This window comes from Eptesicus fuscus, chromosome 16, assembly GCF_027574615.1.
Source record: "Eptesicus fuscus isolate TK198812 chromosome 16, DD_ASM_mEF_20220401, whole genome shotgun sequence".
Classification (NCBI taxonomy): domain Eukaryota; kingdom Metazoa; phylum Chordata; class Mammalia; order Chiroptera; family Vespertilionidae; genus Eptesicus; species Eptesicus fuscus.
The window spans coordinates 58,999,594-59,014,676 of record NC_072488.1 but is presented as its reverse complement, the minus strand read 5'-3'; the positions used below and the strand labels follow the sequence as shown (position 1 = coordinate 59,014,676).

At 44.0% G+C, this 15,083-nt stretch overlaps 1 protein-coding gene across 1 annotated transcript in view; it reads left to right on the top strand.

The window, feature by feature from the left end:
• Nucleotides 1-5,983: 5,983 nt before the first annotated feature.
• NPHP1 (nephrocystin 1) overlaps nucleotides 5,984-15,083 on the top strand; it is a 109,910-nt gene continuing 100,810 nt past the window's right edge. Inside the window, exons 1-2 of the mRNA XM_054728418.1 lie at nucleotides 5,984-6,068; nucleotides 9,530-9,603. Of these exons, the coding sequence (XP_054584393.1) occupies nucleotides 6,000-6,068; nucleotides 9,530-9,603 (143 nt within the window). The 5' untranslated portion in view covers nucleotides 5,984-5,999. The remainder of the gene's footprint in view (nucleotides 6,069-9,529; nucleotides 9,604-15,083) is intronic.

The following is a 15,083-nucleotide window of genomic DNA, read 5'->3' as shown; positions in this document are numbered from 1 at the left end:
GCCGCTGCGCCGAGTCCGCGGCCGCCGCCACAGTAGCTTCCGCGGCGCCCACGAGCCCATGGCCCCGGCTGCGGTGTTGACTGAGAGGAGCAGCCGCCCGGTCTGGGGAGACGCGAGCAGCAGTCGCCACCCTCACCAGTCCATGTTTCAGTTTTATTTCCGAAACTGCCATGCGAGGCAGCAGATCAGCCTTTCACCTCGGCCGCCATCTTTTCTCCCCATCCTGTCTTGTTTCTAAGATGAATCTTTTTTAAAAATTTTAACATTTTTATTGATCTCAGAGAGGAAGGGAAAGGTAGAGAGAGATAGAAACATCAATGATGAGAGAGAATCATTGATTAGCTGCCTCCTGCACACCCCATACTGGGGATTGAGTTGCAACCTGGGCATGAGCCCTGACCAGGAATTGAACCATGTCATCTTGGTTCATAGATCAAGAGGATGCTCAACCACTGAGCGGTGATGGCCGGGCTGGGTCTTAATTTTCAACACTCACTAAGGGGTTTTGGTGGGTGTTGACCTGAGGATCCCTGAAGCTCAGGAGGGGTGTGGCACTATTGAAAACTTCTTACTCACAATGAGGGATCCTTGGAAATCCCGGAGCAGTACTTTATAGGTGACAAGCAGCGAAGAGATCCAAGACCTAAGGCTCTGTAATTACCGGTAGGTTTGTTGCTCAGGGATCTGCCTAATCAGTCTAAATGTCAACAAATAACTTGATATCACTGTAAGAAGTGAACTGAAAATGACTCAATAAATCATCAATGACTCCCTGGAAACCAGACTCTCAGGGGCCTGAATACCGGAGGGAGTAAGGCAGAAGTGCCAGCTTGAAAGTACCCAGCTCCCCTCGGCTCCTCTTCTGTGTGGACACACCCCAATGCAGCTGTTTAATCTCTGGCGGCTCCTGGAGCCAGTAACCTCAGTGCTCCTTGAAGAATTTACCTCAAGTATCTCCTTATTAGCAGGGACAACAGTTCAGGACTGAAAAACAATGAGACATTTGTGCTTCCAGGAGCACATGGAATATGCATGTGAAGGAGAAACCCTCTTGAATAGAGCTTAGTGACGAATCTCCACTCCATCTAAAAATCAAGAGCGAGCCGAAACCGGTTTGGCTCAGTGGATAGAGCGTCGGCCTGCGGACTGAAAGGTCCCAGGTTCGATTCCGGTCAAGGGCATGTACCTTGGTTGCAGGCACATCCCCAGTAGGGGGTGTGCAAGAGGCAGTTGATTGATGTTTCTCTCTCATCGATGTTTCTAACTCTCTATCCCTCTCTCTTCCTCTCTGTAGAAAGTCAATAAAATATATTAAAAAAAAAAAAAATCAAGAGCGAGAGACCAAGTCCCTGGTTATTGTGGATTTGCAAGAGGTGTTTTTTAGAACACAGCCCTTGTTTGTTCCGGTAAAGATTAATTGTTTTTGTCTTAGCAAATTTAACGACATCTCCATGATGTTAACAAGAAAATTCAGAAAGTTGTTTCCACAGAAAGCTTTCTCCTCATTTTACTCGGGTCATTATGCTTTACTGCCAACCTTGTGTTCATTCTGTGAATGCAGAATTTGAGGACTGACATGCTGGTTCTTAGAGTTCCATCCTATTAGGGTTTTTTATCTGGTGACTCGGGCTGTGAAAGAATTCACAACTAAAAGAAGAGATAGATGTAGAGAGAAAGTTTATTTTCACTTTCCCCGAAGGAAAAAGACCGGTGCATTCCTAATCAATACAAGGACAGGTAACAAACAGCAGCCTGCTCTTTTATTTATTTATTTTTTTTGTATTATATATGTTATTTTTATTAATTTTATTTTTTTTAAATTTCTTTATTGATTAAGGTGTCACATATTTGTCCTCATCCCCCCATTCCCATCCCACACCCCTCCCCACGGATGCCCCAACCCCCTGTTGAACTTAACCGTTGGATAGGTTCATATGCATGCACACAAGTCCTTTGGTTGATCTCTCCCCCCTCCCCCCAACCTCCTCTATCCTCCCTCTGAGGCCCGATAGTCCGATCGATGCTTCCTTGTTTCTGGTTCTGTTCTTGTTCATCAGTCTATGTTGTTCATCATTTCCCCTAGATGAGCGAGATCATGTGTCACTAGAGATATACTTATAATAACTGAATGTGAGACTAGCAATAATAGTTATGCTGACAGGCAAATGAATCAGTCTGTAGTGAGTTTCTTTCTGGACCAACAGTTCTTTAGAGACCCAATTTCAATGTCCACCAGTTCCTTATGTGTACATGTCAGCACTGACCCCTCAGCTCTGGATGGTGGACAAATGGTGGTAATGGAGGTCCGACTCCCTCTGGTTTGGTCTCGGCCGGACCCAGGGGCACGGCTTCACCCTGACTCAGGGGCACGTAGCAGCCTGCTCTTTTAAAGGGAAATGGCTGCAGATGTCCTAGGGAAGTGTCTCGGTATTTTCCCCAAGCCTGCACAACATGCTTCGAGTAAAAGTTATGAAGAGTTCAAAGGAGGCTTGTTTGAAGAGGGGGAAGGGAACTTTCCTATTCACTAGAGATTTTCTGATGCAAATTATCCCTGAGTTGAAAACATAGCAGGGAGGAGGGGAATGCAAGAATATAGCCTTGAAAGTAACTTGTCTTGTCCTATAGTTTGAACAGAGAACCTGTTTGAATCAGAGGAGCAAACAATCTTGGGGTTTAATTACCAGGTGCTTCTCATAAATTGTGGAAGGCTACAGCAAAGAAAAAGGCCTTTTTTTTTTGCCCCCTGTCCTTACACATCTCATCTGGGCAGCAGTTTGTTGAAGGATCCTAGTCCCCATTACTCATTGGGGCTCCAGGAGTTGAGACTCTTTGAGATAAGATAGACTTCTTAAGGCACATGGTGCTCCCAGACTGTTGATTTGTGCCTAGTTAAGTGTCTGGACTATGACCAGTTCTGTCTGTCTGGGCTTGTTCATGTGGCGTGTTACTTGTGGACCTGATTGTCCAATGGTGCTTCCTTTCCCATTACTTATGTGTAGCCCCCTGGCCCACCCACTCATCTCCCTCTCCTGTCTCACCTCAATGTTCTGTCATCCCTGTCCCTCTGGGGATGTGCTGTTCATCCCCCAAGTCCTATCTAGGTAGGTGCTTCTGTGGTTTTTAGCCACCCTTGCCCCTCCTAGTCATTCCTTTGTTTTTTGCTTACTGCCTTTCTACACCGTGACTGTGTGTGTGCCCAGCTCTGTGGTGGGCAATTCTCCTTGACATTGCCTCTGTAACTATTTCTCTAGCCCTCTACCCTTTGCCCTACTTAAAATGTTTCCCCCTAAAAACATTATCTCATATGGAGATGTTACTTTTCCCATGTTAGCTAAAATTGGCAATGAGGAAGTTGGGAGATGGGTTATGATGCCAGTCATGTACCCTGGAAATGACATTGTTCACTCATCAAAATATACCTTCCCTCCCCTGCCCCTAACCCCACCATTTTGGTGGTGATGCTGTTCCAGGACTCATAGGAATAAATGCTTGTAACTCTGAATATGGTACAAAAATGTATAAAATCAGTCACCTGAGTTGAACAAGAGTAATAAACTGTTTTCATTCTTCTCATTGCTCATATGTATACACATATGTTGGGAGTTTGTTTATTTTTCCCAACATAGAGTTAAACTAAACTATATCCATGACTTTTCCATTTAAAATATGGAAATTTCTTTAAATCAGATATAGGATTTTTTCCAAAAAATTTAAAAATATATTTTTATTTTTATTGATTTCAAGAGGAAGGAAGAGGGAGAAAGAGATAGAAACATCAATGATGAATCATTGATCGGCTGCCTCCTATACACCCCCTACTGGGGATTGAGCCTGCAACCCAGGAATGTGCCCTTGACCGGAATTGAACCCAGGACCCTTCAGTCCGCAGTCCGACGCTTTATCCACTGAGCCAAACCAGCTAGGGCACCTAATTTATTTATAGACATTTAAAATAAATAAGAATTTCATAAATGATAGATTGTCTTTAGTGCATTTTTTTTCCTTAACACTTAAAAGATCACTTAGAAGTACTGACTTATCAGTACAACTTTGAGAAAATAGGCAGTATCTACTAAACCTGAACATAAAATATGGCCTGTGGCCCAGCATTGTGCACCTATATTCCCACTGTGTACATATGTCAATAGTAGCCAGTTATAATAGCCAGAAGCTGGAAACTTTTCACATGTCTAGCAATGGCAGAAGGAATGAATTGAGTACATCACACATGAAATATCAGGATGAACAAACTATAACAGCACACAGTCATAAAAGTGTATCTCACAAACATGTTGAATAAAAGCCAGACAAAGCTGCCAGGACACACAATTCAAAAAGGCAAAACAAGTTTTTGCTGTTAGCAACTAGGGTAGTATTTACTTTTGTCGTAGAAGGAGTGGAAGTGGGTGGGGCCTGGGAGGAGAAGACTACTAGGGTACTGGTACTGTTCTGTATCCTAATCTGGATGATGTTACCTGGTGGTGTTTCAGTGTGAAAATTCAGTGAGGTGGACACTTGTCACTTTTCTTTATATTATACTTGAAGATAAAAGCCATACATAAATAGCATGGCAGTTGGGCCTGTGGAATCAAATTGTGTGTGATACTGAAGAACATTTATATTAGTGTGACTCATCATTTGAAAAGTAAGCTCACATCATTTTTCTTATTCAATGTAGTGGAGTTTGGGAACTGGATTTATAGGATCCAGTCCCACTTGGGGAAATGTTATTACAATCTCAGAGTATAGATATAAAATTGAAACCAAACACAGGTTCAACTGCCTGCCTCAACAAAAGCCAGACTCCTGAGACAGGTATTTGTGAGAAGAAAAGTGGTTTATTCGAATGTGGGTGACCTGAGAAGATGGTGGACTCTGGTCCTAAAAACCATCTTCTCATCTTGGTGAAGCCAGCAATTCTTACAGGGTGGAAGGAAGGGGGCGGGTGGACAGGCAGAGAAACTGCGGATAGGCAGGCTGCCTTCTTGGTGGTCCCGATATAGATCTTTACTGTCAGCATTCTGGAACTCGTCAGCATCAGCCAAATTCCTGTGGTTGGGTGATTTGGGGTCAGGCCATGGGACAGGAACAGTTGAGTCCTGCTGGGTACTCATAAGGAAACTGTTAGTATATAACTTGTTTTTTTTTTTTTTTTTTAATGAGTTTTGTTGTTAGTGTATTTGATTCTAGTTTTTATTTTATAGTCAGTTGGTATATTAAGTTTTCATATTTTAATTGTAGGAACCTATATTAGCTCAAGTTAATGTTCTAGTTATCCCTAAAGTTAATATAGTTTTATGTGGGTTAAAAATTTTTTGCTATCACTTAATTCATTAGTATTCTTTTTAACTCTATATTCTGACCAAGTTTAGTATTATTAGTTATAAGTTAAAGAACATTAAAAAATGAGGTATATGTTCATGGTTACAAAATGGGGATGGTAATTATTTGCTTACAGGCTTGCTGTAGAACAGACAGAATCACCATACTCACAAAACTGAAAGTAGAATGAAATGAAACTTCAGCAATACACCCGATAGCAAAGAACTAAAAACTGCCTTTTGAAAGAAGAGTATGCAACCGAACTGTGTATCCCATGAGGGCCATAGAGGAAAGCTGTCCTTGCAGTTTGGCTTAGCAAAACTGGCATCAGAAAACGGGGCAGAACACCGAGGCCCGCAGTCACGTGGCAACACTGCGGTCGAAGGACAGGCAGGTTAGGACGCCGAGGGGGAAGCCCCCGGCCCCCACCTCCACCCCGGCCTCTGGATGCCGGTTTCAAATGACCATGTGCGCGGAGGCTGAGGGCTCCGGCCTGCGGGGCAGCTGCGAGGGGGGATGCGATAGACGACCATTGCCTTTGCTGTGTTCGCCAGCCCCAGCTGCGGCGGGCTGCGAGGTGGACGCGCGCTGATGGCGTCACCTGGTGACGTCACCTACCGGGGCCGCTCAGGAGGTTTCCCTGGCAACCCGTGCGCGCCCAGCGCGGAGCTGAAGAGATGCTGCCACGGCGGCCGCGAGACCCTCTGCAGTCCCTGCGGCGTCGGGGCCGGGAGCTGAAGCTGCAGGTACATCTGGCTGTCATGGGGCCGCGTCCTGGGGCGCCCGGGGCTCTTGCGGGGCGATCCTGGGAGCTGACCCTCGACCTCCCCACCAGACCCCGGGGACCCAAACTCCCGAAATGTTGACCTTTCACTGCGCGCCCTCACCCTAACATTTCAGTCCCCGAACCTAACACCTCCCTTAACGCCCTCACTTCCGATCTAACCTTTTAACAGGGACCATTGCCAATCAACCACATCTGTGCCCCACACCATTCTCCCTCCTCCAGCCACTACTTTCTTCCCCCGTCCCCCCGCCCCTTCCTCCATGGAGGCCGCTATTGCTTCCCGTGAACTTAAGCGACATAGGACTAGTCAGTGAGCAAAGACTTAAAACGAAGAAATACAAGTAACTAATATGCTTGAGAAAAGTTAACTTCAAAGAGAAGTAGTTGCAAAGGAAAGATATCTCGGACACTTACTTATTTTAAAGTGTTTTTATTGATTTTAGACAGGAAGGGAGAGGGAGTGAGGGGGAGAGAGAGAGAAGGAAAAAAGAAAGAAAAAAACATCATTGACCTCCTGTATGCACCCTGACCCAGGATCACATCTACAACCTAAGCATGTGCCCTGACCAGGAATTGAACCTGCGACCATTTGGTCCACAGGATGCTCACATAACATAAACACTGGTCAGGGCTCTTGAACATTATTTTTTTAAAAATATTTTTTATTGATTTCAGAGAGGAATGAAGAAGGAGAGAGAGATAGAAACATCAATAATGAGAAAGAGTCATTGATCGGCTGCCTCCTGCACTGGGGATCAAGCTGGTAATCCTGACCTGGAATCCAACCATGACCTCATGCTTCATAGCTCCATGCTCAATCACTGAGCAAAATAAAAAAAAAAAAAAATACATATATTGATTTCAGAGAGGAAGGGAGAACGAGAGATAGAAACATCAATGATGAGAGAGAATCATTGATCTGCTGCCTCCTGCAGGCCCCCTACTGGGGATGGAGCCCACAACCTGGGCAAGTGCCCTTGACTGGAATCGAACCTGGGACCCTTCAGTTCTCAGGCCGATGCTCTATCCACTGAGCCAAACTGGCGAGGGCTTGAACACTTTTTAAATCACAATATTCAGTACTGGATATGGTGTGATGAAACAGACACCTGCTTATACTGCTCCCTGGTACAGGGGGCAGCCTTTCTGGAGGTAGTTTGATAAGATGTAGCAAATATTCATCTCCTGGGCTGGATGATTACATTTCCAGGAATTTACCACACACAAGAATAAAAAATTGGGACAGATATTAATGTGTAAAAGTGTTCATCACAGTATTACTCATAGAAAAGACTGGCTACAACTTAAATGATCACTAGTGGGGAATGATATGTAATAGGATAGGCTATAATACTGTAATTAAAATGTGAGAGATTTTAATGTATTGGTAAACTATTTGTGATACAATGTCAGTTTACAAATATATGAGTTTGAATATACAGTATTTTTTAATATATAGAGTATCCCAAAAATGTACATGCACACTTTGAATAATTATAAAGGCAATGTTTATTAAAATACATTTTATTTTTAAAATGGAGCTATCAGCTGTTAAAGTGTGTATACATTTTTTTGGGATACCCTGTATATGCAGGAAAAAAGATAGACACATGGTAGGATGGTTATGTAGTATGCTGATGATTATTATGTATCTCTGCATACATTTTTATTATTTTGAATACCAGATGTATATTACTTAAAAAATAAAATCTGGATTATTTCTTTAAATTTCTATTTAACTTCATTAATTTTACTTTTTATTTTTCATTTGATCTATTGCCAAGTGTTGTTTCCACTAAATAAAATTATTTTATTATCTATGGCAGACAGGAGATTTACTGAATATTCATGTTTTGGACACTCATTTAAAAGTACCAAAGATTTGATGGATACATATATCTTTTTAAAAAAATAGGTTTTTATTGATTTCAGAGAGGAAAGGAGAGGGAGAATAAGAGATAGAAACATCAATAATGAGAGAGAATCATTGATAGGTTGCCTCCTGTATGCCCCCTACTGGGGCTCGAACCCACAACCCGGGCATATGCCCTTGACTAGAATTGAACCCAGGACCCTTCAGTCCACAGGCCAACGCTCTATCCACTGAGCCAAACCAGCTAGGGTGGATAAATATTTCTTAAGTGATTCTATTGGAATTGTAGTGATACAGCAAACACAAAATACTCTTTGGTAGAAATAAAAATAAAACTTGATGAGGCATGCACTTAAGCTGAGCTTTGTCTAGATATTTAATACTAGAGGCCCAGTACACAAAATTCGTGCATTGGTAGGGACCCTAGCAGCTGCTGGCTGCTGGCCAGGGCCTCCCTCCCTTTCCCCGGCCAGCCCTACCCTCTGGTCAAACTTCTGAATGATCTCCCGATTGAGGGGACAATTTGCATACTACGCTTTTATTATATAGGATGATTCTGTATCTAATTATAATTTAATGCGATATTGGGAAAATGACAAAAATCATTGTTAAAACAAAACAAACTATTAACAAGGATTGTCCAACCTGGAGAAGAATTAGCTCAGGAGCCTTTGATATCCTGAATGGGAAAGGCTCTTGGATAATGTGAACTCATTCTTCCCTGTCTCTATAGAGGACACCTAAAGCAAAAAATGGAACAGATTTCCTACTTGGTGTCCAGGGGACAAGAACCAAGCTCATTCATGCCTCAGACAAGATGCAAAATAGCAAGAGTAGAGAAGAAACTAGTGAACTTCTCTATTTCTTCACCCACGTTGTCTTCGCATCATTTATAGAAAAGTATCCAACAGAAGTATGTGGTTCTTTTGTGGGTACTTTGGCAAAGTTATATATGTTTGGAAAATACTAAGTCAAAGTGTAAGATATAAGAATGAGGATAAACAAACATGTGATATATCCATACAGTGCATACTACTCAGCCATAAGAGGGAATAAACTAGTGATATGTACAACAAACAATATGGCAGTATCTCAAAAACATGCTGCGTAAAAGGATTACACAAAAGAGCACATACTTCCTGGGCACGTTCTGGGGTAAAGGTGCTTTTCTATATGTTGACGGGGTTTGGGTTACACAGGTGTATACAAATGTATATTTAAGATTTGTGCATTTCATTGTATGTAAATTTTACACCAATTATTAAACTCTATTTAGTGATACCATGGTGCATTATTTAAGGGGAAATGTATTGATGATTGCAGTTTACTTTGAAATTCATAAATAAGACTGGTGAATAGATGGATAAATAAGGGTAAGTATAGTAAAACGTCAGTGGTGGAAACTAGCTGGTGGAAGTTCACGATATAATGCTTTCCACTTTGTTGTTGTGTTCATCCTAAAATATTGGTGAAAAGATTAAAATTTTATTTCCTAAGGTTACATGATATTTAAGAATATGATATTTTAAAATTTCTGTTTATTACAGGTTGATAGTTTGCTTTCTGAGAGTCAATTGAAAGGAGCTCTAGAAACCAGTAAAAGGCGAGATATTTACCAAAGGTAAAGCTTACTCAATTTTATAAGCTTTCCAAGAACTGTACTTGTATTGCAATGAGCTGTGTTTACAGAATTGAAGCTGTTTACGGCATTATTTCTTTCTGTTTTTATTAGTACAATTAAAAAACTAATAATGAGAAATATTGAGGTAACAATGATTTTTTTCAAAATGTATTTAAAAAGATTTCTTGCAATTATATAGATCTATCAGGTCTAAATATTTGAATGATAAGATTAAATTGAGAGTTACAAATGTTAAAAAGAGGTAACTTAATTTATTTTGTACTCTGTATGTACCAAGCAGTGTGGTCCGCACTCTGAAAACTATTCCTGATTAACTCTCACAATACAGCAGGAGAAAATGAAGGTTCACAGTGGCTAGTTAACTTCTCTAACATTACTTAGCTATGAGACATTAGAGTGAAGGGGCAATAAAAATACTTTAAGTTTGCTGAGAAGCGCAGGGTTCGGGGAAGCAAGAGGAAGGACATTGCTGAAGTTGCCATGGAGAAGCAGGCTTTGGTCCATTTGAATCCCGTGGAGGAATTACATCACGGCCTCACTTGGATCTAGGAGAAACCGCCTGAAACCTGAAGGTGGTGGACTTGCTGTTGTGACAGCAACTATAGAAACTGCTGAGTGAACGTGGTGGCTGAGGCAGGATTGTGGGAGGCCCTTGGCCCATGTAGGCCCAGGTCAGAAATCTCTAGTAACAATTCCAACTTCCTTAAGGTGGGAAAACTGTCCTCTTGGTGGATAAGTGTTCTTGTGACATTTTTTTTTTTTTTTTTTTTTTAAAATATATTTTATTGATTTTTTACAGAGAGAAAGGGAGAGAGAGAGAGAGTTAGAAACATCAATCAGCTGCCTCCTGCACACCCACCACTGGGGACGTGCCCACAACCAAGGTACATGCCCTTGACCGGAATCGAACCTGGGACCCTTCAGTCTGCAGGCTGACGCTCTATCCACTGAGCCAAACCGGTTTTGGCTCTTGTGACATTTTTTTTTAAATCCCTGGAAAAGTTTAAAATAAAATAGAGTTTAAAATTATGTAGTCATAATGAACTAAATTGAATTCGATTATTAATACTTTTGTATTGTTTAGGACATCATTAAGATAATCTGTGTGTTTGGGGTATTTAAAGAGTTTATAACATCCAGAAGAACATTAGAGATTCATTCTACTAGTTTAAATGATTCATTAGAATCATTTGAAAAACTTACTGAAGTCAGGCATTCAAAGTGCTTAAAAGCAAAATTAAGTTTATATGAATTTTAAAATGTCTAAGGGGATTTAATTAACTACATTTATTAGTAGAATTGATTGTTTAAGGAATTTAGGTCAAGTGAGTTAAACAATAGTGAAAGAAAAAGTGAAGGTGATTGTACTCGCTTTACTAGGCTTAAAAATAGAATAAGATATATAGGCTGAATTTGAAGCGCCAGGAAAAACTAGGTTTTTAAACTTTATTTTAATAAACTAATTATTTTAAACCCAAATAACCATAAAATAGTCTTCTCTGTGTATAAAAAGACCTCCTCACAGCCATTTTAAAGGTTCACATTGAGATTTGCATGTCTGAAAATGTATTTTAGCCTGTATGTTTGATTAATAATTGGCTGGAGGGAGATAATCCTCTCTAATAAAAGAGTAACATGCAGATTAACCATCACTCCGCTACATATGCCACGCCCACCAGCCAAGCCACGCCAACCAGCCAATCAGGGCGAGTATGCAAATTAACCCCAACCAAGATGGCTACCAGAAGGGAGGCTTGGGTTTCCCCGGCAACAGAGGAAGCCAAGCTTTCCACACACTTTGGTGGGCCCAGGCCTCCACTCAAGGATACAAAGTTTCAATTATAGAAGGTAAACAAATCAAAACAGAAATGGCGGCAGCCACGGATTGAGCAGGAGGCTTGGCTCCACTCCAGGCTACAAAGTTTCAATTGTAGAAGGTAAATAAATTCCAGATACCAGGGCCTCTGCTTGGGTCACCAGGGGCGTGGCTGGCCTGCAAACCACCACAGGCCCCTCGCTCAGGCCTCTCCATGCCCCAAGGGAACCCCACCCTGATCCAGGACACCCTTCAGGGCAAACCAGCTGGTCCCCACCCGTGCACCAGGCCTCTATCCTATCTAATAAAAGAGTAATATGCAGATTGACCATCACTCCAACACACAAGATCAAGATAGCTGCCTCCATGTGGTCAAAGATCCTGCCCCCATGTGGACACAAGATGGCCACCACAAGATGGCTAGCAGGGGAGGGCAGTTGAGAGGGACCAGACCTGCAAGGGAGGGCAGTGGGAGGCGATCAACCCTAAAGAGGAGGGCAGTTAGGGGTGACCAGGCTAGCAAAGGAGGGAAGTTGGGGGCAAACAGGCTGGCAGGGGAGCAGTTAGACATCAATCAGGCTGGCATGGGAGTGGTTAGGGGGTGATCAGACTGGCAGACAGAAGCGGTTAGGGGAAATCAGGAAGGCAGGCAGGTGAGCAGTTGGGAGCCAGCAGTCCTGGATTGCCAGAGGGATGTCCGGTGGGATCGGGCCTAAACGGGCAGTCGGACATCCCTCGAGGAGTCCCAGATTGGAGAGGGTGCAAGCTGGGCTGAGGGACACCACCCCCCGCCCCCATGCACGAATTTCGTGCACCGGGCCTCTAGTGTAAAAATAATTTCTACTTAAACCTTGGAAGACATTGTCAGGTTTCTTCGCACCTAGTGATGCTAAGTTTAATGACTACTCCTTTCTTTCTTTTTTTATTTCTTTATTGATTAAGGTATTACATATGTATCCTTATTCCCCCATTACCCCCCACCCCTCACCCCCCACTCATGCCCCCACCCCCCTGTTGTCTGTGTCCATTGATTAGGCTTATATGCATGCACATAAGTCCTTTGGTTGATCTCTCCCCTTTCCCCCCACCCTCCCCTACATTCCCTGAGGTTTGACGTTCTGATTGATGTTTCTCTGTCTCTGGATCTGTTTTTGTTCATCAGTTTATGTTGTTCATTATATTCCACAAATGAGTGAGATCATGTGATATTTATCTTTCTCTGCCTGGCTTATTTCACGTAGCATAATGCTCTCCATTTCCATTCATGTTGTTGCAAATGGTAAGAACTCCTTTTTTTACCGCAGCGTAGTATTCCATTGTGTAGATGTACCACAGTTTTTTAATCCACTCATCTGCTGATGGGCACTTAGGCTGTTTCCAAATCTTAGCTATGGTGAATTGTGCTGCTATGAAATTAGGGGTGCATATATCCTTTCTGATTCGTGTTTCTAGTTTCTTGGGATATATTCCTAGAAGTGGGATCACTGGGTCATATGGGAGTTTCATATGAAACTCCATTTGAGGAAACTCCATTCTGCTCTCTACAGTGGCTGCACCAATCTGCATTCCCACCAGCAGTGCACGAGGGCTCCTTTTTCTCCGCATCCTCGCCAACATTTGTCATTTGTTGATTTGTTGAAGATAGCCATTCTGACAGGTGTGAGATGGTACCTCATTGTTGTTTTGACTTGCATCTCTCTGATGATTAGTGACTTTGAGCAGGTTTTCATGTTTCTTGGCCTTCCTTCTGTCTTCTTTCGAAAAGTATCTATTTAGGTCAGTTGCCCATTGTGGGAATCCCTTTCCACGTCCCGCGTGGTTCAGGGTTCCAGTTCAGGGTTCGGGTTCTGGAGAAGGGCCGCACACAAATGAAAAGAGACTAGAAGAAATTTAATTTGGCGATATGGGGGGCCAGGCGGTAGTCCAACTCTAGTGGCAGAACTACCTCTGCTCTGGCCCTGCTATCCCTTTTACTGAGGCTATGGGGAAAACACCTTAGGCAGGAAATAACAGAAATATACACAAGATCAACAGAGGTGGAGGCTGCTTCAGCTAACAATGTCTCAACTAAACAGTGAGTGTTTAGAGCAATTAAGGTTGTTGACCAGCCTTCCTGGCTTCCTGTCCACATCTCTCTATTAGTGAAACAGTGATTGGTTTCTGGCAGCCCATTTTATTATTGGGTTGTTTATCTTCTTTTTGTTAAGTTGTATGAGTTCCCTGTAAATGTTGGAGATTTAAACCCTTATTGTTGATGTCATTGGCAAATATGTTCTCCCATGCAGTGGGCTTTCTTGTTGTTTTATTGATGGTTTCCTTTGCTGTGCAAAAGCTTTTTATTATTTATTTATTTATTTATTTTTTTATGTTTTATTTATTTATTTATTTTTATTATTTTTTTTTAAAATTTCTTTATTGATTAAGGTGTCACATATTTGTCCTCATCCCCCCATTCCCATCCCCCACCCCACCCCCCTGTTGTCCTTAACCATTGGACATGCACACAAGTCCTTTGGTTGACCATATGCATGCACACAAGTCCTTTGGTTGATCTCTCCCCCCTACCCCCACCCTCCCCTACCCTCCCTCTGAGGCCCAACAGTCCGGTTGATGCCTCCTTGTTTCTGGGTCTGTTCTTGTTCATCAGTCTATGTTGTTCATCATTTCCCCTAGATGAGTGAGATCATGTGTTACTAGAAATATACTTATAAGAACTGAATGTGAGACGAGCAATAATAGTTATGCTGACAGGCAAATGAATCAGTCTGTAGTAAGTTTCTTTCTGGACCAACAGTTCTTTTGAGACTCAATTTCAATGTTCACCAGTTCCTTATGTGTACATGTCGGCACTGACCCCTCCTCAGCTCTGGATGGTGGACCAATGGTGGTAATGCAGGTCCGACTCCCTCTGGTTTGGTCTCACCCAGATCCAGGGGCGTGGCTTCACCCGGACTCAGGGGCGCGTGGCCTCACCCGGACCTGGGACCCAGCATCACCCAGGCCCCGGGGCACGTGGCCTCACCCAGACCCAGAGGCGCGTGGCCTCTCCCGGACCCAGGGGCACGGCCTTACCCGGACCCGGGACCCAGCCTCACCCGGATCCAGGGGCGCACGCCTCACCTGGACCCGGGATCCAGCTTCACCCGGACCTAGGGGCACGCGGCCTCACCTGGACCCGGGGGCGCCTCTCCTGGACCCAGGGCCGCGGCCTCACCCGGATCCAGGGGCGCACGGCCTCACCCGGACCCGGGATCCAGCTTCACCCGGACCCAGGGTCGTGTGGCCTCTCCTGGACCCAGGGGCGCGGCCTCACCCGGACCTGGGACCCAGCCTCACCCGGATCCAGGGGCACACGGCCTCACCCGGACCCGGGATCCAGCTTCACCCAGACCCAGGGGCGCGCGGCCTCTCCTGGACCCAGGGGCGCGGCTACACCCGGACCCAGGGGCGCGCAGCCTCACCCAGACCCGGGGGCACACGGCCTCACCCGGACCCAGGGGCGCGTGGCCTCACCCGGATCCGGATCCAGCCTCACCCGGACCCGGGACCCAGCCTCACCCGGGCCCAGGGGCGCGTGGCCTCCAGCAGACCCAGGGGCACATGGCCTCACCCGGACCCAGGGGCACGCGGCCTCGCCTGGACC